This window comes from the organism of the source record quoted next, unplaced genomic scaffold (assembly GCF_019419815.1).
Source record: "Pyrus x bretschneideri cultivar Hongxiangsu unplaced genomic scaffold, Pyrus_bretschneideri_v1 Contig39, whole genome shotgun sequence".
Classification (NCBI taxonomy): Eukaryota; Viridiplantae; Streptophyta; class Magnoliopsida; order Rosales; family Rosaceae; genus Pyrus; species Pyrus x bretschneideri.
Genome location: NW_025999712.1, coordinates 2901736 through 2922009, shown reverse-complemented (window position 1 = coordinate 2922009; position 20274 = coordinate 2901736). Strand labels below are relative to the sequence as shown.

The 20274-nt window shown below is 35.4% G+C and overlaps 2 protein-coding genes and 1 pseudogene across 21 annotated transcripts; 1 reads left to right on the top strand and 2 right to left on the bottom strand.

Moving 5' to 3' along the window:
* Window positions 1-923: 923 nt before the first annotated feature.
* Window positions 924-6933, bottom strand: LOC103964711 (probable LRR receptor-like serine/threonine-protein kinase At3g47570). 9 transcript variants are annotated; one of them, XM_048564723.1, is made up of 6 exons: window positions 6777-6933; window positions 6418-6699; window positions 5858-5984; window positions 5197-5630; window positions 1604-4275; window positions 924-1508 (listed from the first exon to the last, which is right to left on the bottom strand). In XM_048564723.1, exons 4-6 carry the CDS (start codon window positions 5304-5306, stop codon window positions 1141-1143), a joined length of 3150 nt encoding a protein of 1049 aa, XP_048420680.1. In that variant the 5' UTR covers window positions 5307-5630; window positions 5858-5984; window positions 6418-6699; window positions 6777-6933; the 3' UTR covers window positions 924-1140. The 9 variants fall into 9 exon arrangements, with proteins under 9 accessions (XP_048420680.1, XP_048420681.1, XP_048420685.1 ...); XM_048564724.1 differs by having other exon boundaries at window positions 6418-6685; XM_048564728.1 differs by having other exon boundaries at window positions 6418-6536.
* Window positions 6934-8800: 1867 nt separating this feature from the next.
* Window positions 8801-9825, bottom strand: LOC108865353 (annotated as a pseudogene).
* A 3705-nt stretch (window positions 9826-13530) lies between these two features.
* LOC103964712 (receptor like protein 22) lies at window positions 13531-17405 on the top strand. 12 transcript variants are annotated; one of them, XR_007250917.1, is made up of 9 exons: window positions 13535-13806; window positions 14084-14221; window positions 14350-14402; window positions 14942-15051; window positions 15118-15264; window positions 15792-16003; window positions 16387-16526; window positions 16632-16694; window positions 17172-17405. XR_007250917.1 is itself a non-coding variant. In XM_048564312.1 (6 exons), exons 3-6 carry the CDS (start codon window positions 14392-14394, stop codon window positions 16144-16146), a joined length of 573 nt encoding a protein of 190 aa, XP_048420269.1. In that variant the 5' UTR covers window positions 13531-13806; window positions 14084-14255; window positions 14350-14391; the 3' UTR covers window positions 16147-16341. The 12 variants fall into 12 exon arrangements, 2 of the variants coding, with proteins under 2 accessions (XP_048420269.1, XP_048420268.1); XR_007250919.1 differs by having other exon boundaries at window positions 14942-15264; XR_007250924.1 differs by lacking the exon at window positions 14942-15051 and having other exon boundaries at window positions 14084-14255.
* Window positions 17406-20274: the final 2869 nt, after the last annotated feature.

Below are 20274 nucleotides of genomic sequence, written 5' to 3'. Positions count from 1 at the left end.
GCTAAGATGTGGGGATATCCTGATGGGATCCAATTCCATTAATTGAAGGGCTGAAAGGAGACGCGATGAGATTTTCAACGGAAAGGACTCCGGATCCTTCCAAAAAAATCCACCAGTCGGATTCCCCGTATTTGAAATTTGATCCAATCTATTATAACTTTTAAAATGAGCTCTTGTTTGTAGCCGTTGGATTAAATTTCAATGGCCCAGTTCCTGAACTTGGTAGATTTGGTGGAATGGAGCCAGAGATGATCCCTTTTCATTTTCAATCACTTTCATCGCATCACATGTGATTATCTATTTGTAATATCAGCTCATATTTTTGTTTAAGTGTGAATTGTATAGTTTTTTTAGATATTTTTTTAGATATCCTTTGGTGTGCATCAACTCATAAACTAGAGCCTTGAAATCATCACCGTGAAAACATGCAGATATGACCTTGACGAGATTTTGATGCTTGATATTTCTCAAAGCCTCATATTCGGCTATGAAACTCTTTGATGCTTCATGACTTAACGTGTTAAACACCTTCATACAAACTCGAAACTATCAACACCAGTCAAATTAACTGAAGAAAACCGATCAGTGGCTTTTGAGAAAGTAGCATATGACACTTACAAGTAGAGCAAGTCCGAATACTAAAAGGGATTATTAATTTCAAGCTATGAGCTAATCTTCTTTTCTTGGAGCTCTTTAGACTTGCAATTGGGCAGCTTGAGATTAGGAATTCCCTTGCAGAATCTAGTGTTGTCAACAATTGAAATAGCACTCTGATTTTCAAAAACACCTTACACTGATAATGGTCAAGTCTGATAGAAAACTCAAATCACCACCTTTACGGCTTCCAAGATGATTTTGTTGAATGTAAGTTGAGGGTCTTGAGATTATGAATCTTTCGAAAATTTGGAATCTGTCGATGTGTATATTCAACAATTTCATGATACGTACTAGATTTTAATATATGTGAATATTACACAAAAATACCAAGTACAAGAAGTAGTAATACACTCTTCACACAATGAACCTCATTGGTGATTATTTATGTTGCAAACTTCCATATCTACTGTGGTAACATAAAAGCTAGACTTCACAGGTAACACACGAAATTTCTCTATCACAAAAGCACATAAAAAAGAGTTTCTATCCAAGAAAAGTATTCCTAATGGAATGAAGCTCAGATGCAGCATCATTGATATTCTTTAGTCGATCTGTTGCAGATTCAGCAGAACAAGCAATTCCAATTCTAAATATTGAATTCAAGCACACCTCAACTCTATGAATTCTCGCACTGCATTGATTCAGATTCTTGTTCGTGTCTCCTTGAAGAAGTGGTGCTTCTGCAATCTCAGTAACTCGCTCGGGGAGAGCCATCTTGACAAAATTATGAAGGTTCAAGCTATCACCAAACATGTTGTCAGTGGGTCTCTTCCCTGTAAACATCTCCAACAAGAGAATGCCAAAGCTGTAGACATCACCATTCGTTGACACCTCACTCCCTATGCCATACTCTACAATTCAAACATCACATTTTTGAATTTTGTAAATTAAATACTCCAAAATAAAAAAGGAAATATAATGAAGTATATATCTAACATATATATACCTGGAGCTGCATAACCAACCGTTCCTCTTATTCCAACGGAACTTGTTTGATTCTGAATTGTTGAAACATTACTCGTTACTTGTGAGAGAAACCTTGCTAATCCAAAGTCAGAAACATGGCCAGTCAATTCCTTGTCCAAGAGAACGTTGCTTGGCTTGAGATCACAATGAACTATTGGCGTTTCACAATGATTATGAAGATAATCCAGTGCACAAGCAACACCAATGGCAATTTCTAGCCTCTGAAGAAGACTTAACTTCTTGGGTACATGATCTCTTAACTCTTCAGTTCCAGTAGGTGGATGCAGCCACTCCTCTAAGCTCCCATTGTCCATGAACTCATAAACTAGAGCCTTGAAATCATGACCATGAAAATCAACACTTGAACACACGGTCATAATCTTGACGAGATTTCGGTGCCTAATATTTCTCAAAGCTTCACATTCGGCTATGAAACTCCTCGAAGCTCCATGGCGTAACAAGTTAAACACCTTTACGGCAACAAGTTGAGCTTTATCATCGTCATGAAGAACTCCTTTGTACACATACCCAAAACTACCAGCACCAATTAAATTAGCCTCTGAGAACCCGTCAGTAGCTTTGAGTAGAGCAGCATATGACACTTGCAAAATAGTGTTCCCCAAAGTGCTCAATGAAATTTCTTTCCTTTTCTTCCTTGACGAGCAAAGAAAGAAATAGGAGAACACCATGGCCATTCCTAGAAGAGTAAGCCCAAATACTAAAGGGAGTATTAGTTTCAAGCTAGGAGACAATCTTCGTTTCTTGGTCTCTTTAGACTTGCACTTGCGAAGCTTTAAATTAGCAACAGGGCTACACAGATTAATGTTGCCAACAACTGAAATAGCACTAGCATTTTTGAAAACACCTCCAGTTGGTACCACTCCCCAAAATTGATTGAATGATAAGTTCAGATTATTCAGGATTCTAAAGCCTTCCAAAAAATGTGGAATTTCACCTGAAAAATTATTGCGAGAAAGGTCTAGATCTCGAACCCCTCTCACTGAACTCAAAGACAAAGGAATGGACCCGTTGAAGAAGTTTCCTTGCAAATGCAGGACTTCTAAACTCTCACAACCACCAAGGCTACTGGGGAGTTCTCCAGAAAACATGTTATTAGAAAGATACAGTTCACTTAGACTACGGAAATTCCCAACCTCCGGGGGAAGGGAACCTGTGAAGAGGTTATTAGACAAGTCCAAAGAAATCGATAAGGAGGGGAGTCTAAAAACTTGTTTGGGTATTGTGCCATTAAGACGGTTATCAGAAAGATACAACAATTGCAACCCATGGCATTCCCCCAGACCTGAAGGAATGCTGCCCTCAAGATAATTTCCATGCAACATAAGATGGAATAACTTGGTTAAATTTCTTAAGGAAGACGGAATATTTCCTGATAATTTGTTCATGAAAATTTCTAATGCTCCAAGGTTTGAAAGCTTACCCATGTCAGAGGGGATGTTACCTGTGAAGCTATTATTTCCCAAGCACAACAATTCCAAGCTCACCAGATTCCCTATCCCAGATGGGATGCTTCCATATATTTGGTTATTTTGAACCCAAAACATTTCAAGTTTGGTTGAGAGATTGGATATTGACATGGGCAATGTCCCTCCCAAATTGTTGTTGCTAATAATCAACCTTTGTAACTGGGTGGCATTGGTCAAGTCCGAGAGAAAACTTAAGTCGCCATCTCTACCGCTTCCAAGATTATTAAGTTGAATGCTGAAATACAGGAGGTTGCGAAGCTTTTGGAGATTCGGTACCTGTCCGATTAGGTTGTTACCCCCAACTTGAAATGAAATAAAACTTGTGACATTGGATATTGAGGGAGGAATGGACCCAGTAAGTTGGTTTGAGGCGACGCTGAAGACTCCGAGATTAGGAAGACTTTTGCTAATATCTGATGGAATACTCCCTTGAATTTGGTTATTTGACACGAAAAATATATCAAGCAAAGAGAGGTTATAAACGGAGGAAGGGATGCTACCCGACAACTGATTTAACCCCAATCCCAAGAAGGTTAATTTTTTCAATTGGCCAAGAGAACTGGGGATGTCTCCCATCAAGTTATTACCATTAAGACTTAGTACCTGGAGAGACGACAGGTTCCCCAAGGAAGGAGGGACCTGTCCCGTTACATTATTATTGTATGATAAAAAAATTTGCAGTTTCGACAGCAATCCAATTTCTGAAGGAATTTTACCCACCAACTTGTTGCCAGAGAAATTCACATGGATAAGGTCAAAGCAATATGATATATTGTGTGGAATACTGCCACTAAACGAGTTAGCGCCTAATTGCAATACCCGCAATCTACGCAAATTCCCAATTTGTGGAGGAATATCATGACTGAAGCTGTTGCTTTGCAGCCACAGCTCCCTTAGAAAACTTAGATTTCCTATGTTTGGGGATAGTTTCCCTACCAGATTTTGAGATTGCAGGTCCAGCTTAGTGACCCTTTGGCGATGTCGTCGACTGCACGTGACACCATGCCACATCCAAAAGTGCGTGGATTCGTTCCAGGAGCTCATCACGTTGTAATTATGGAGATCTTGCTTTATTTGAGCTTTGATGGCAAGCAGCGCCAGCCTATCCGTCGCATTCTCTCGGAGTCCCGATTGCAGGGAGCTCCTACAGCAAACGAACACTGCACTGAAAAGCAAGTATATTAAGATCAATTTGAAAACCAAAACCCCCATTCCTGATCTGGTTAACTATATAAGTAGAGAGAGAAGCAGACAGAAATAGAGAGATGGGTGTTGAGTTGTGAATTTGGTGAGTTCCATTTGTTGCTTGACAAGGAAATTTATAGAAGGATAGGACCATACGAGGAACTTACACCACAGTTTCTGGTTCTTGATATTCAAATATGAAAAGGAATAAGTCCAAGTAAATGATAACAACTTCGGCTAGTTTTTTAAGATGACTTCACTAGCTTACTTCCACTACTGGGACCCATTGTCAGGCACTTTCGGTACGCCAAGGACCAAGACTTTTGGCAACCATCCAAAATGAAAAAAACAAATACATGGAATACTATATTTTGGCTATATCATACGTCACGTTGATGTCAATATGAAAGTTATCTTGCTAGGCGACCCTAGCTATGAATGGAAATTTTGAAGTCTACATTTTTGGGGGGCTGGACTGTGAGATTGCTGATTTTCTCATAGTTCCCCTAAAGTACCACTGCAAGAAAGCTTGTTGTGGATGCAACCTTTCTAAAAATTGTAACAGTTACTAGTGAGATCAAGCTTTCTTAATTTTTAAACTTCATGGGGACTCAAGACTCGAGTGCACTGATTGAAAATTGTAACATGAAGGTCTAAGTCCCCATTAAACACGTTGTCAGTGGGTCTCTTCCTTGTAAACATCTCCTGCAAGAGAATTTCAAAACTGTAGACATATCCAGTTAGTTATTACCGCCTCACTTCCCATACCATACTCTGCCATTCAAACATCAGAAAATATTGTTAGCAAACTGAGAACAAAATAGTTGAATTATGCAAAGTTAAAAAATTAAAAAAAAAAAAAAAAAAAAAAGGATATTGTGGAGAGGATGTGAATATTTACCTAAAACCACATAACCAATCGTTCCTGTTATTCCAGCGGAACTTGTCTGATTTGTTGAAGCTTTTATACTGGTCAGTTGTGAGAACCTTGCTAGTCAAAGTCAGAAACATGTCCAGTCGACATGTTGTCCAAAAGAACAGCACTTGGTTTCAGATCACAATGAACTGTCGGTGTTTCGGAGTGATTATGAAGATAATCGACTAATCGAGAGCACAAGCAACATCTATGGAAATGCTGAGCCTTTGCAAAAGATTTAAACTCTTGGGTGCCTCTCTTGCTTCCTCAATATCAGTCGGTGGTTGCAGCCACTTCTCTAAGCTTCCTTTTTCCATGTACTCATACACCAAAGCCTTGAAATCGTTACCAAGAGAATCAAAACTTGAACATGCAGTTATAATCTTGACGAGATTTCAATGCTTGATATTTCTCAAAGCCTCACATTCATATAAGAACAATATGTCAGTACAAAACCAATTTATAGTACTAGCAAAGTACATTGTAGAAGCAATTTCCTGACTCAGAATTTCGTGAGTCATTTCTTAAATTACGTTTCTTGAAGGCATTAGATTAAACGGCATGCCAAACTAGAACGACTGAATGCAACCATGATCGTATTAATAAGCAATCTATCTATCAAATATTAAGGCGGAAGTTAATTTACCAAACAATAAATATTTTGTGACTTACAATTCCATTTTGACGTAGGGACACTGCTCAAATAATGACACCAAGAACACTGACTGTTTAGATTGACCCCTCAAAAAAGAGTAACCAGGTCAAGAGTATACCTGTGAAAAACATGATGACTGTTAGAAAATGTCTGCATATTCTGATACTACATAGATACGAGGAAAATGAACTTTTATTTCCAATAACAAAACAACAACCTGCCAGCACATAAAACCCAAAACAACAAAGTAGAAGTCGCTATCAACAAAGTGACCAATTAGTACTACACAGAGAACAGCGATAACAATAACACAATGCCTTCTCCAAACCATTCTGATCAGAAACAAGCAGATACAGAGACTATTCGCAATGACAATAATGAAGACATATTGCAGGACGCATGATATCTACATATCTACAGTAAATCAAGTTCTCTGATTTGATCAAAAAAAATGTGCACGCGTCAACTGTGCCTACCAGATTCTCATGCACGGAATCGATTAGGTTCATGAAGTCAAACAATTAAATCTCAGAGATCGAGGAGGAGCTCACCCAACAATTAATAGTATCAAAGAGAGGACCCATGAGACATATTGATACGTCTTGTGTTTCAATTTAACTGGAGTAGTAACACATCCAGGGGGAGCATTCCGTTGGGTAAGCCATTTAAACTGGGGGCGGATCAAAAATAAAAAATAAAAAATCCAAGAAGAAATCCGGAGACAAATCCGCCAATATGAGCAAAGTTGTCCACGTGTGGTAGAATTCCCACTGCTAAGTTTATTATGATGATGAAAAGGAGAGTAAGCAATGCTGCTAACTGCGGATAGAAATCTGAAACTGTAAGATCAAGGGGTCGTGCACATACTATTAAAGAGGTGCATCGTTGAGTATACAGAAATTTTATTTACCTTATTTACATACATTGTCCAATTTGATACTAGCTCTGAAAGCATGCTTCCGAGTAAACCAAAAAGTGCACCAGAAGCACCAACAGAAATACCATATTGAATAAAAAGAGCTGAAAGCAAACTCCCACCAAAACCAGACATAAGAAACCAATTCGAACTGCAGAAGAACAAATCAGAAAAACATTAGAATTTCAAACCAATTAGTTAAAACCGTTCATCAAAACGACTGTACATGATGTACAGATGTAGATCAGCATCAAACTATTATTTTTTCAATCTTTTTGAATAGACGGCATCTCGAAACATTTCAAAATGAGGTGCTACGTCTACATGTACAGGATATCCAAAACAATCCTTGTTCCCACAGATGTGATGGAAAACTGAAATAATCTCTCACCTTCTGTTTCAAGGAATTTTATTCTATAAAATTAAATTTTATGTCTAAAACTAAAGTTTGAACCCCATCTTCGGTGTATGAACTCTTTTCTTTGCTCACCGCTGAATAAAACGTCCTCTTGTTTCCGTCAAACCTAGCAACATACTGGTGAAAGTTATTCTGCAACCAGCACTACATGACCACTACTCTAGGATCACAATTCAATAAACAAATGCATAGAAATCCTCTGTAGATTAATCGCAAGTAGCTGAAACCATCCGGAAAGTGTTTCTCTTCTAGATTTATGAAAGAAGTTTTGCACTTGGTAACTAATTTATTCTACAATTTATGTCGTGTGCTTTATCTTTTACTACAAACATTTATGGATGTGGCTATGCATGCATGATAACATACATGAAGCTAAAAATCCAGATGCATACCAAAACCAAATTCTTGCTTAAGCCGAATTCCAATGAATACAAGACTCAGCATATTGGCAAGCACGTGGAAAACTCCAGCATGTAACCACATACATGAGATCAGCCGCCATCCCTGGTGTCGATAAACCACTCTCTGCATGTCTAGAGCACCCATCTTTTCTAACCTTCAGGATGAAAACACATGAGAAACAAGTTAGATACTTAGATGTGCAGCTGAGACCTATTGACCCTTATGGGGCATGTCTATAGCTCTTATTTCCATACAGATGATAGCTCCCTCGCCCTTGTAGTGCTACATTTAGCAGTTATAGACTTTTAGCAGTTATACATACTGAAACGAGCACATTAAACAGCTTTAAAGAATGACAAACAAGTCCTTGAAGGACGCATACCCGCTCTTACCAGAGATATTAGGACAAACAATTTCATTTTTCCATAATCATTCTACCATTGACCTCACAGGGCAAGGAAAGTCGAACGAAAATTTTGAAACTAAATCGCTAAAGAACACTACTGTAAAACTTTAACCCTGTAACATATTACAGGGGACATTTTGGTTAACAAAGCAATCTAATCAAGCCAAGCAGTTCACTACTTGCAGCTCTTCAAGCACCTTTCTTCTTTGTTCAAGCATTTCCGATATGCCGACATCAAATAGACATCAAGCATTGCCTGAATGTCACTAAATACATAAACCCTCATTCCCCGTCAAGCTCCTTTAAGTTTCTCAACTAATCGTAGATTCGCCTCTACATTCACTAGGGTTCCCAAGTCCAACATTGATTAAAAGCAGAATTACATCAAGCTTCATGCAGTTCAACTATTTTCTTTACAAATATATGTAATATAACCAAAATTCTAAATCCACCATGTCATAAAATTTTCCAAAAAATGGTAAAAACATAACTTTCACAATTAGGGCTGGTTTGCTATTACTATACTTTGAAAAAAAGCTTCTTCTGCTGTGCTCTAAGAATAAACAACTGTAAAATAAATCAATAAAGTGTTTGGTAAACTTTTTTGTAAAAGTGCTTTTGGAAAAAAAAAAAAAAAAAAAAAAAAAAAAAAAAAAAAAAAAGAGTATTATAGTGTTTAGTAAACTTTTATATAAAACAAATGTGAAAATAAACCGGTTTTTCAAAGCTGGGTTTTGTAGCTTCTTGTTTTTAGCTTTTTTTTCACAAAAAACTGTGAAAAACAACTGAAGCTGAATGTTTACCAAACACAAAAACAGCTCCCAACTTTTTTTTATACCAGTTTTTTTCAAAATCACCGTACCAAACCAGATCTTACTCTTCCCTAAAAAAGTCTCAACCTTGATTGATCCCACTCTAATTTCACAACAAAACCAATCCAACTATCCAACCCTTCCATCATAGTTTCACCAAAAACACACAAACGAGATCAATTTACATAAATCGGTTCACCGCCACTCCAGTGTTTCCCCACAATCCACAACTAAAATTTTCCAAATTTCTACATGTAAATACCCAATAAATCCCAAAACACAAATTTCAATCCAAAACTCCAAACCCCAACAAATAAAAGAGTGAAAGCTTACGTGGTTTTCCATGAATGGCTGAAAGGAGAGGCGGCCGAGGAACCGACCAATGCAAGTGTCAGAGTTCTTGGGGCAGTCGTTCACGAACATGGTCACCACAAAGTCCACAATGTTGGCCACCACGATCGACGGCACCAGCCATGACACCCACCTTTTCAACGGACTGTAGTCGCTGAACGACCGCCGCGGCGTCGTCATCTCCGGAGGCTGTCCCGCCGGGTGCACAACGTTGTCGCTCCGCCGTGGACTCACCGCCTTTATCTCTAAGCTGCTCGGCGCAGCAGGTTGGCCTCTCTCCATAAAAATCTCCCTTTTTTCGTTTTTTTTGTCTTCAATCAAGGATTTTGATTCAGACCCAGAAACCCCATTTGGGTTTTGATTCGAATCTCATCGAAATCAAAATGTGGGACAAAATTGAATGAAATGGGTTTTGAATTTTGCCTCTTTTTTTTCTACTTGTTGGGGTTTTTTTTTTCAAAAAATCATTTATGTTTCTTGGGTTAGTTCAAATGGGGCAGAGGAGAACGCAGGAACACTTGGAAAGAGATTGTAAAAAATGGATTACATGAGGTCAACGAAAAATTTGTCATAAAATTGGTTTAGTGACATTTTAAAACTTATACAGTTAAATATACTTAATGGAATAAAACTTAGTAGTTCTTGTGTTGTTGTTGTAGTACATGTCATTTTTCTCAGAGTGCTACATACTATGCAAATTATATATACTAGTATTTCTGCATGCGCTTAAACTTATTTTTAATCACGGCGCGCTACATGCGACATACGTAGTTTTTTTTTTTTTCCGAATTAATGATACCGATCATTATCAACAACAAAAATAATGTAAGAATTTTTTGATATGTTCACTTAGAAGATTTGAAAGTGCCAGAAACTTTGGGTAAGATAAAAAAAATTGGTGCGTGAAAATCACTTTTCAAAAAAATAATAATTAAATGTTTGTGAAAATCACTAACATACAATATCTACATTTTTCATTTTGTGAAACAAATACAGATACGTTAATAAGACCTTTCATATATCACTAAATCAAGTGGACTGCTAATATAGGCCACATGCTTGAGTTTAGTTGTAAGGTATTTAGCAATATCTCATAATATTGTTCTATAATTGCATTCTTCACGACTACCTGCAAATGCATAGAAGTTATCAATCTCTACAACTATAAAATGGAAGCAAGACAATTAACATGATACGATTAATTCAAAGTGATAAATTGTAAGCTTCAATGGAAACCAAATGGTACAAGAAAATGCAATTGACCACTTCTTTACGATGAAGAGGGAGAGCATCGATGAATATGTTGGGGATTTATTCTAAAGAGGTATTACAAAGAAACAACCAAATAATTAAACTCTGCAACTTTGATAAATTGATCACCTATTGAGTAAGCCTATGAAGCCTATGAAGCCTGCGAGGTGCGAAGCCAAGAAATGGATAATTGATTTTTGTCATAAAATATAGCAAATCAAGATGACATTTAGAAGTTAGGATAAGTGGAAAAGTGATGCAAGAAAAGGGGTACTGACAAAGCAGATGCTATAGCTTTGCACAGGGCTTAATTGCTTAAAGATTCAAGAATTTACATTGGTTTAGGATGTAATATCCAATATTTCAATAAGCCTCTTCACATAATTTTTAAAATAACAAAATTCTTGAACAGTATTAGCGATAAATAAAATTCAAAATACCTGATTCGGACAAAGCAAAATAATCAATGCCTCTAAGTCAACACTAAGAAGCAAACCACCAAATTCTATTGTTAACCAAAATCTAACCTCTAAGTCAAACTGAGATGATTATCTGGTTCTTTGTAGAGGAATCTCCACTCACTGGTATCCCTAATATCATCCCTTTACCGAGTAAATGAACAAAAAACTACCAAAAAAAAGGAGAAATCAAATGTAGTTTTTGAATGCCCACTGACCACTGATTTCAATAATCTCGTCATCTTCTTCTTTTGAATTTGTAATATGTACACACGTTGAAAAAATCTACTTATATTTCCAAATGCAGCATAAAATAATTTAGTACAAATATTTAACCTAGCAATAAACTTGGAAAGCAAAAATAAGTAGGAGATAAAGAAAAGAAAGATGAAGAAAATAAAAATAAGAAATTTATTAAACTGATTGTATTATGATTCGATTCAACGATAATTACACATTTACATAATCAGGCACACCTCTTATTAATTTAAAGAGATACAAAAAACTTTTGAATTAACCTGTCATCTCCTTCCACATTGCTTTGACATTTATCCTATCTAAGATCCCACCTGCTATCAAATAAAAAAGAAACGAACTTCTGCATGAAAAAAAAAGTCATGAGAAGTCTTGCATTCGGTCCAAGAGAAACAAACTGAATCAGTTTTAGATACTTGCAAGGCTTTAGCCAGAAACAATGCGTTGTTTAATTTGGTGTACACGATTAAAGATACAATAGCAATAGCAAATTCAACGGAGAGATTGAGAGGAGGAGTAACCATCAGCATCGGCAGTAGCCATTTCGACATCTTGTAGAGTTATCAGTCCCTTCATCATAGCCTCCCCTTGATGCTAAAATCAAAATTAAATTACATAAAAATTAAATAAATATACAAACACATACATACAGAAAAATTGAATGAAGAAATACCAAGAAAATTGATGGAGTAATTAGTTACTATCTTCAAAACGGGGCATGTACTGCCGACCCTTCTTCTTTAAATACTGGTATGTGGATTCTAGGTGTAGAGAAGCACGATCAATTTTTTTTTTTTATATTGAAAAGCACGATCGCGTCGTGCGTTTTCATCCTCCCCTCTCATGCCGTAGATTTCAGTTTTTTGTGGCAGTTTTTTTGTGTGGTTTCAGTTTTGACACCACTTTTTATTTTTTTTGTGTTTTCTGTTATTATCTAAAACAAAATAAAATAAATATGTGTTTACGGAAATACCCTGGGTATTTTTTTTTATGGGTAGTTGTATTTTTTTTTTTCAGGGGCTTTTGTGTCCAGTTATTTTTGGTGAAGTCTTGAGACACCAAAACTTACTTCTGGCTTTCTAATATTAAAGATTAAAGATTAAAAATATATACACACTAAAAGAGAAAATTGCCTAAAACACTGTTTATTCTACAGCCGACCTCATTTAATGGGAAAAGGCTTTGTTGTTGTTGTCGTCAAACGGATTGCATGTTTGAAAGTTTAGTCTTTTGTTTAGAATTTGAATGGCATGTCTCAAAATTTATAGTATTTTCTTTAATTGCCAGCTTAGAGCTCAGAGGAAGAGGTAGCAAGCATCGATCAAATTCAAGTTCAAATATGAGTTCATACCTGATTTCAAATCCTATTTTTGAGCCATTTGTTTCTTTAGTAATCAGGTAAAGCTCAAATATTTCATACATGTCTTAATTTTGGATTAGTCGATCTCTATATCTACACACATACATGAAACAAATATTCATTGGTCCTTTACAATGACGATCCAATGGTTATCAATTAATGTAGTTCATGGATATAATGGATACATTGACAAAGGGATATATGGAAATATGCAGGAAATTGTTTCACTATAACAAATTGAGAGTCGAGGAATCTCTTTCTTTTGAGCTGGCCATGCCGGAGTATATTTTTACTAAATTGGTATGCTATATTAAAAATTAGAGACTCTTTTACTTGCCATTTTGTATTTGTGTTTGCTGAATATAAATAATATTTGAAGTTCAAGATTCCAGTTAGTATATCATCTACCATCATCTAATTTTTGGCATATATAATTCATGCATATTAAATGACTTTTGTGTTTGTGACCTTTTACCCAAATTTTATATATTTTCTCCCTTCAAATTTGTGTTTTTTGCTTTTTTAAGAAGATTAATTTTTGTATAAAATATAAATTTTAGAAACATTCTACCCATAGTTTAGTTTCTTTAACGACTTTTGTAGTGTTAGTTCTGCATCATTTCAATTTGGCTTTGATTGGATAAATAAGAGCATTGTTTAGCTAATTTGCAAATTTCCTCATATTTCTAAGTTCCCTGTAAGCAGTATTTTGGTGCCTTTTAGTCAGGGTTTTGAAGATACTGAGGACTTCACCATGACAAAGAAATTGAAGACTTAGGTTGTAAATATATTTTTACATGTATGTAAAAATATATCTAAAACTATCTACATAGTTTTTTAAACCCCCGCAGTATTGTGCGGGCAGCTTTTCTAGTATACACTAAAAGAAAAAATTGCCTAAAACACTGTTTATTCTATAGTGTTATTTCATGTTTACCCCTTCTTTGTTTTTGTCGTCATTGTTTATTGTACAATGAAATTCCATCTTTAGCCCTGCTTTAGTCTTTGGTCTTTTATTTCATTTCTGGATTCTTCCTTTTTCTCTGGTTGCTTCCCTACCGTGTGAGACTGTAAATTGTTTCTCCAAATAGTTTTCCCAAACCACCGCCATCATTGATTCATCCAAATCCATGAATTCGCAGAATCGCGCCACATAACCAGTCAACAACACAGAGCTCTCTTCGTCCACGACAACCCATCGGTCCACCTCAACGCCGCGTGTGCAACAACTAGCACAATCCCAACCAACAGCGGCACCTAAACATTCATCGTCGCCTGTGAAGAATAGCAGTAGAATCCATTTTGCTAAAGGTAAGCAATTTATCCTAATTTAGAATTCTAAAGTTCTTTACAAAAGCAGTTTATCTTCTCAAACACAATGGAAATTGGCAAGTTATATGGTATAAAAAATCAGATAAAATCCGAACAAGAAATTTAGGTCTGGTATTAAGGATTATTATTCGTTGTGAAAATAAACACAACTCAGAAACAACATTTGATAAAATATCAAACCCAACGTACCCAGATGAGATTTTAAATTTGAACTTATTATTTTGATTTTTTTTTGTTTGTTGTATTTTAATTGCAGAGGGTCAGCAAGCTGTTGTTTGGTTTTGGCCCGAGAAAGGGAAGCCACATGAATGCCCAGTCCAGCTTTTCAACGTAATACAATTGGGCAAGACGCATAATACACTATGAATCGGAAGGAGAAGAAGAAACAGTTACAGTGCGTCAAAGTTTGTTACTTTTTGGTGGCCTAAGTTGGGGCATAAGTCTTCCAATGCTTTGAGTGTTTGCGCTCCTTTTTCTTAATCTTCGTAACAATCATTCTAATCTCTTTTTATCTCTGTGCAGACGTTTTCCAAAGTTGTTAGAAGTTGGGTATCAAAAAAGTTCATGACAGGATGGTGGGCATTTTTATCTTCTGACTCCTATTTCGTTCAAATCATGTTCATATGTAATACTATTTTTTGTTTGATACTCTGTGTAAACCTTCAATTCTATGTTGTGGGGAGGGTCAAATATCTTTAAAGTTGGTGGATTTCAGATTATTCTTAAGATTTAGAGTTGAAAGATGGAATGCTTTAGTAGTGATAGGAACTTAAACTTAGATTGTTGGCATGTATTTATAATCTATTTTTCTCTCTTTCTGAAAGTAGAAGTATATTACAAGTTAGCTAAGACAAAGAACTAGCCTTTTGCTAGATGAATTCAAGAAATGTACAACTTAGCTTATTACAAGTTTTAGACTGAGCCCATTTCATATAATTTTAGGCTAATGTCATATATGGGTGGATTTTTTTTTTTTTTTTTTTTTTTTTTTGATGCATCCATTATGTAGTAGTTAATGAGATCAAAGCTTCGTTCTCCTTCTTTGAGGCTGCTTTTTGCTCTCATATATATATATATATATCATATTACCTGCTCACTCTTTGCTCTTTTGCAGTGTGATCGTATTTCCAATAGCGATCACTTTCTATATCACATGGTGTTTTATTCACTTTGTGGATGGTTTCTTCTCTCCGATCTATGCTCAACTTCGAATAGACATTTTTGGTATGTAGTGTTCTGAAATGCATCCTTAAACCCATTATTTGATTGGTACATTCTAACTTGCATTAGTTATGCTCTTGCGCTTTGACGTTGCTGAGCCTGAGCTAAGTCCTTGACAGCCCACCTCGGCCCGCGAATCGCCCAACTTGCAAGGCAGGAAGTTTACCACATGATCTCGACCTCCTCATCATCGACAGCAGCAGCGGCGACCATCAGGTTCATTTTTTTAATTTCATTTTAATTTTTTTACATTTTTCAGTGGATTTAAGAAAATGAAACGGATGATAATTTATAATGGTAAATTTTTATTTTTTATTTTTTTTCCGTTTAATGTTCTGAGTGATCATCGAGCTGTGATAAGTTAGTGTTAGATTCTGTAAAAGAGTTTTACTTTGGATGTTTTTTTTGTAGCGTAAGGCCTCGATAACGGTAAGCACTTCAAGAAGTATTCATAAAGAATCTGATCAGTTATAAAGTAGTTCATTCTTTGAAGTCAACCACAAATTTTAAATTAGGTTATAGATGCTATTGTTGGATGAAAGTGTTATTCGTACTTTAAAAATCTCATTTTACACTTTTTAAAAATATATTTTTCTTTCTTATATAGAAAATTTAAAGTAAAATGAGATTTTTGAAATGGTAATAATAATTTTCTTGTTTGATTCTGCAATTGTAGCAAAGGGGTTAATCATTCTATTATCAACTCTCTCTCTCTCAGCTCACCACTTTCTCTCTCTCTCCAGAGCAACTCTCTTTGCGGCGCCTTTCCTTCTTTGGCCAACCTCCCTTCAAGAAGTCTACCTCGACGCGAACAACTTCACCTCCATTCCCGCCGGCTACTTCACAGGCCTCTCGAGCTTGCAGATTTTGAGCATGAGCCAGAACATCAATCTCGACATTTGGGTTTTCCCCTCGGAGCTCACTGAAGCTTCCAGCTTGGTCACTTTCGCTGCAGGTAATGTGAATTTATACGGGTCGTTGCCTGATGTGTTCGATTTGTTTCCGAACTTGCAAAACCTGAGGCTTTCTTACAATAACTTTACTGGTCTTTTGCCCAAAACGTTTTTCTGTATCTGGGATTCAGAACCTCTGGCTTAAAAATTAGCTCCTTGGTTGCAGAAAAAAAAAAAAAAATTGTTTGTTGTAAGTTCATAAAAAAATTTTGGGTTTTATTAGTTTATATGAATTTTAATATATTTTGTAAATGAGTAATGAGAAGAAAAATTAAAAAAAAAAAAATTACCAGGTTAATGCTGGGTTTTATGTTTTAATTTATGGGTGTTGGTCAAAAGGGGTTTAAATATTTAGGTTTGATTGCTCTGTTTTATTTGCTTTTAGGGTTTTGGAGAGTTTGAATTTGGGGCAATGGGGTTCAAGGTTTGCGGGAATCATTCGTGCAGAACATCCAATACACACGAATGAAGGAAAGGCTGATCTTTGCGGTTCAGCGGATTTGCCAGTCTCTGCTGCAAGTGCAGGTAATTTGTTAGCCCTCTTAGATTTGCTTACCAAGTTTTAAATTTTCAACCATTTTTAAGTTGTGATTTTTTTTCAATGATGTGTTTTATGGTGTTTGAGTTTAGAGACTTTGGACCCGGGTGCTTCTAGACATCTTGAAAAAGCGCAAGGAAAATATTTCAATCAAGGTAAGCGTCTCCAAGTCTTTAGTTAAACCAAGGATTGTCCACCCACTGTGTAATTGCTGATCAACTCTATGCTAATAACGTTTAAAGTGTTTTGCACATCGCATGGAGTCTGTTATTAATCAATCATGTATGCTTGAGATATATGGTGTTGAAAAAGAGGCTAGATTGTGGATTTAATGGCTTCCAAATCAATCAGTTATTTCATTACGTAATTATCCCAACTTTATTCTAAAATATTTCTCTTTATTTCTACAACAATGGTTTGAGGACTTCAGCCGGTACTCATTTAGTTATTTGTTAGTATGTTTTCTAAATAAATAAAAAAATCATGATTTGTTCACCGTTTGATCTTTCCATGAACTCTTTATGTTTCAATATTGTTTCTACTTTTCAGTGTTTCAATATATTTGTATTTAGTTGATTAAATTTCTGTCTTTACAGTTTTAAAAGGAAGTTTCAAACTGTTTCCGAATGCAGGACAAGAGAAGAATGTGAAGTAAGAAATTAAGTCCTGAGAAGTAAAGCATGTGAATCATTTTTGTTGTACATAGGTTGTTAATATAAAGTTAGTATAATCAGGTGCAAATTGATGATGGGAACAATTTATTTACTCTCTGATTTGTACTTAGAAAGCTGCCATTTTAGTTGTACGTAATCTCTTAATGTAAATTCAACAGAACATACATGCAAAGTGAAGACTTATTTCTACCATTTGGGTTTAACTGCTTTGATCGGTTTCTAAATTATTTGGAGATGGTGTTTTAAAATGTGGGTACGGTTTCAAAACTTGCAGCAAAGCGCTGGCATCTTTGCTTGTTAATACTACATTGGATACGCATGCTATATATATATTAGAAACAAGGACGGTGACTGTTGATAATGATTATGATTAACCTTACCCTTTCAATGATCTATGAATGATGTTCTAAAAGATAGATGAGTTGGATCGTTAAAATACATTACGAAGTAGATCTCACAAAAAACGTGCATCACGGATCTGCCCCTTATATTAGCTAAAGCAAAAAATGATGGTTTATCCTATAGAAGTTATATTAGGGAGAAGTGAAAGGTGTAATGCATGCTTATTGGTTGCTTTTGGACATCAATCACACCAGAACAGGTTTTAGGGTAGTTGTTATAATTAGTTGTGATTTGTTGTAGTAGTGTTGAGACTGCATTTTCAAAACAAACATTAAATTGTTATGAAATCATTTCTAAATTATTTTTAAAGTTTCACTTATTCCATCATCATTTTTTATAAAACGAAATATATATTTCATTGTCACCCCATAAAAATAGTAACCTTTAAATTCAAAAATGAGAAATGTAAAAGGCCAAATTAAATTGTAGTCCTTGTAGTTTCACATTTCTTTAACTTAAGGACTTGTAGTTTTAACTTTGGCACTTGAGGCCTTGTAGACTTATAGTAAGTTTACGATTTCAACTAGGAATAGTCTGTTATGCCCTTCCAAAGTAGTATTTATGTACTAATTACCACACTCCAAATTAATTAATGGTCAATTTGCCATTTCATATGTTATTTTATATTGTGACCAGAACATCAAATCTCGTTTCATGATATAATGGATTGTCCTTAATTGAAACTTCCGCAAATTACACGACTTCAATTGCAAATACTGAAACTAGTTATCCCTTTTGAGCGAAACATCTTAAGAACTACAAGGGTATAAATATAATTTGGCCAAAGAAAGATAGTATTCTATCATGTCCTCCTCGTTGCAATTATTACAAATCTAATTCATTGGTACATATTTTTTTAATCTTTAATTTTAAAGCCTTTGATACACTGCTACGATTGCTTCCCGTGCTAATGAAATAAAAACATGCGTAAATTTGTGTCTACATGTCCTTATTTTCTTAACATGAAACGTCACATAGCCGCATATCCATGCCATGTAATAAGTTATTCTCCGCGTTCCAACACAATTTTAAGCTGATGGTGTTGTCCCACATGGTTTGTATAGACAATTATGGTGGAACTTGCTTGGTGATATGGACAATTTCGTCTCCAGCTTAGCTTTGATTGTGTGGTTAATTGGAAGTGAAGAAATCCAGTCATACTTGTAAACTGCTATTTGTTGAGACAAATTAATGCAATTGCATGGCCTACATTGAAGGAGAATTACATCAAGATTGATCTCATGATATTGGTCGGTGATCTCTAACTCATGAAGGCATGAAAGCGTCTCAAATGATGAAAAAGTAATGTTACATGTACCATGTTTACCTATCACATATAATTGGAATCCACTTGCATAAGTGAATGTCACGCAAAACCTACTTGACATGTTTAAACTGTAACCTAACGCGAAGAATAAATGTAATGTCAATAGTTTATGTCGTAACCCTAGGTAAAACTTTTTTCATTTGAGCTCAAAAATGAACATGACATTAGTGCTTGGATAACTTTCTCCTACGCCAACTAGCTTTTAGTCTACTGATTATTTCTTCCCATATAAAAAGAGAATCTCAATTTGAACTCCTACATATATATATATATATATATATATATATATATATATATATATATATATCAGGCCCTTTAAGGGAATAGATCCTATTTTTCAAAAAAAAAAATAGAGACACCCTCTTGATCATCATTAGATTTGACTTTAATGAAATTCTATGGCTGAGATTAAATCACAAGATACAGAATATCAACTACAGGATTTCATTAAAGCCAAATCTAACGGTCAAGAGGATGTCCCCATTTTTTAAAAGAGATGGGGATCCCTTCCCTTAAAGACTGCATATATATATATATATAACGAGATAGGTTATCATCATATATCACTCATATAATGAATTACCTAAAACTTGCGGGCTTAAATATCAAGTAAGAGATAAACAACGATAACTTATTCTGTTTTTGCTCTTATTTTGATTTTGTTATAGTATATTGAAATCACTGTTATATATAACATTTTTTCACTTAAAAAAAAAATCCAAATTGCCAGAACCAAATGGTAACACTCCATGTGGAGAAAATGACAAGAAAGATAAACATATATACCCATATATTCATGTGGGTTGGAGGACAAGCAGATCAGAGAAGAAACTTGGCAAAGGGAACATGTAAACTATGCCCCCACAAAATATATAGTTTTGCACGCATATACATCTCCTATCCTTATCTGCGATCTTCTCCTATGTGATCTTAATCTAAAATAAATCCTTCATACATCATCTTGTTTGTCGAATTTTGAGGCTTTTGTAGTTCGTGAAATGTGACCTCAAAAATAAATGAAGAAAATATGGGTCATGTATATATAATCCTTTATATTGTAAATAATCAAATTACCTTCAGATAATAATAATAATATTATTATTATTATTATTATTTGGATATATATGTGAAGTAGGGTAATTTGCATGTGTACTGACATGAGTTCGCGTTGATGCAGAAAAACAACAGAGGAGTTGCAAAAGCTTACTAAAATAATTGACTGAGATTTTTCTGGAACAAAGTCTTGCACTTTTGAATAATGGACGGGGACTGAGGAACATTGCACTGTAAGGCAGTTTGACTAGAGGGAGAGGAGGTAGACAAGGTTGCCAG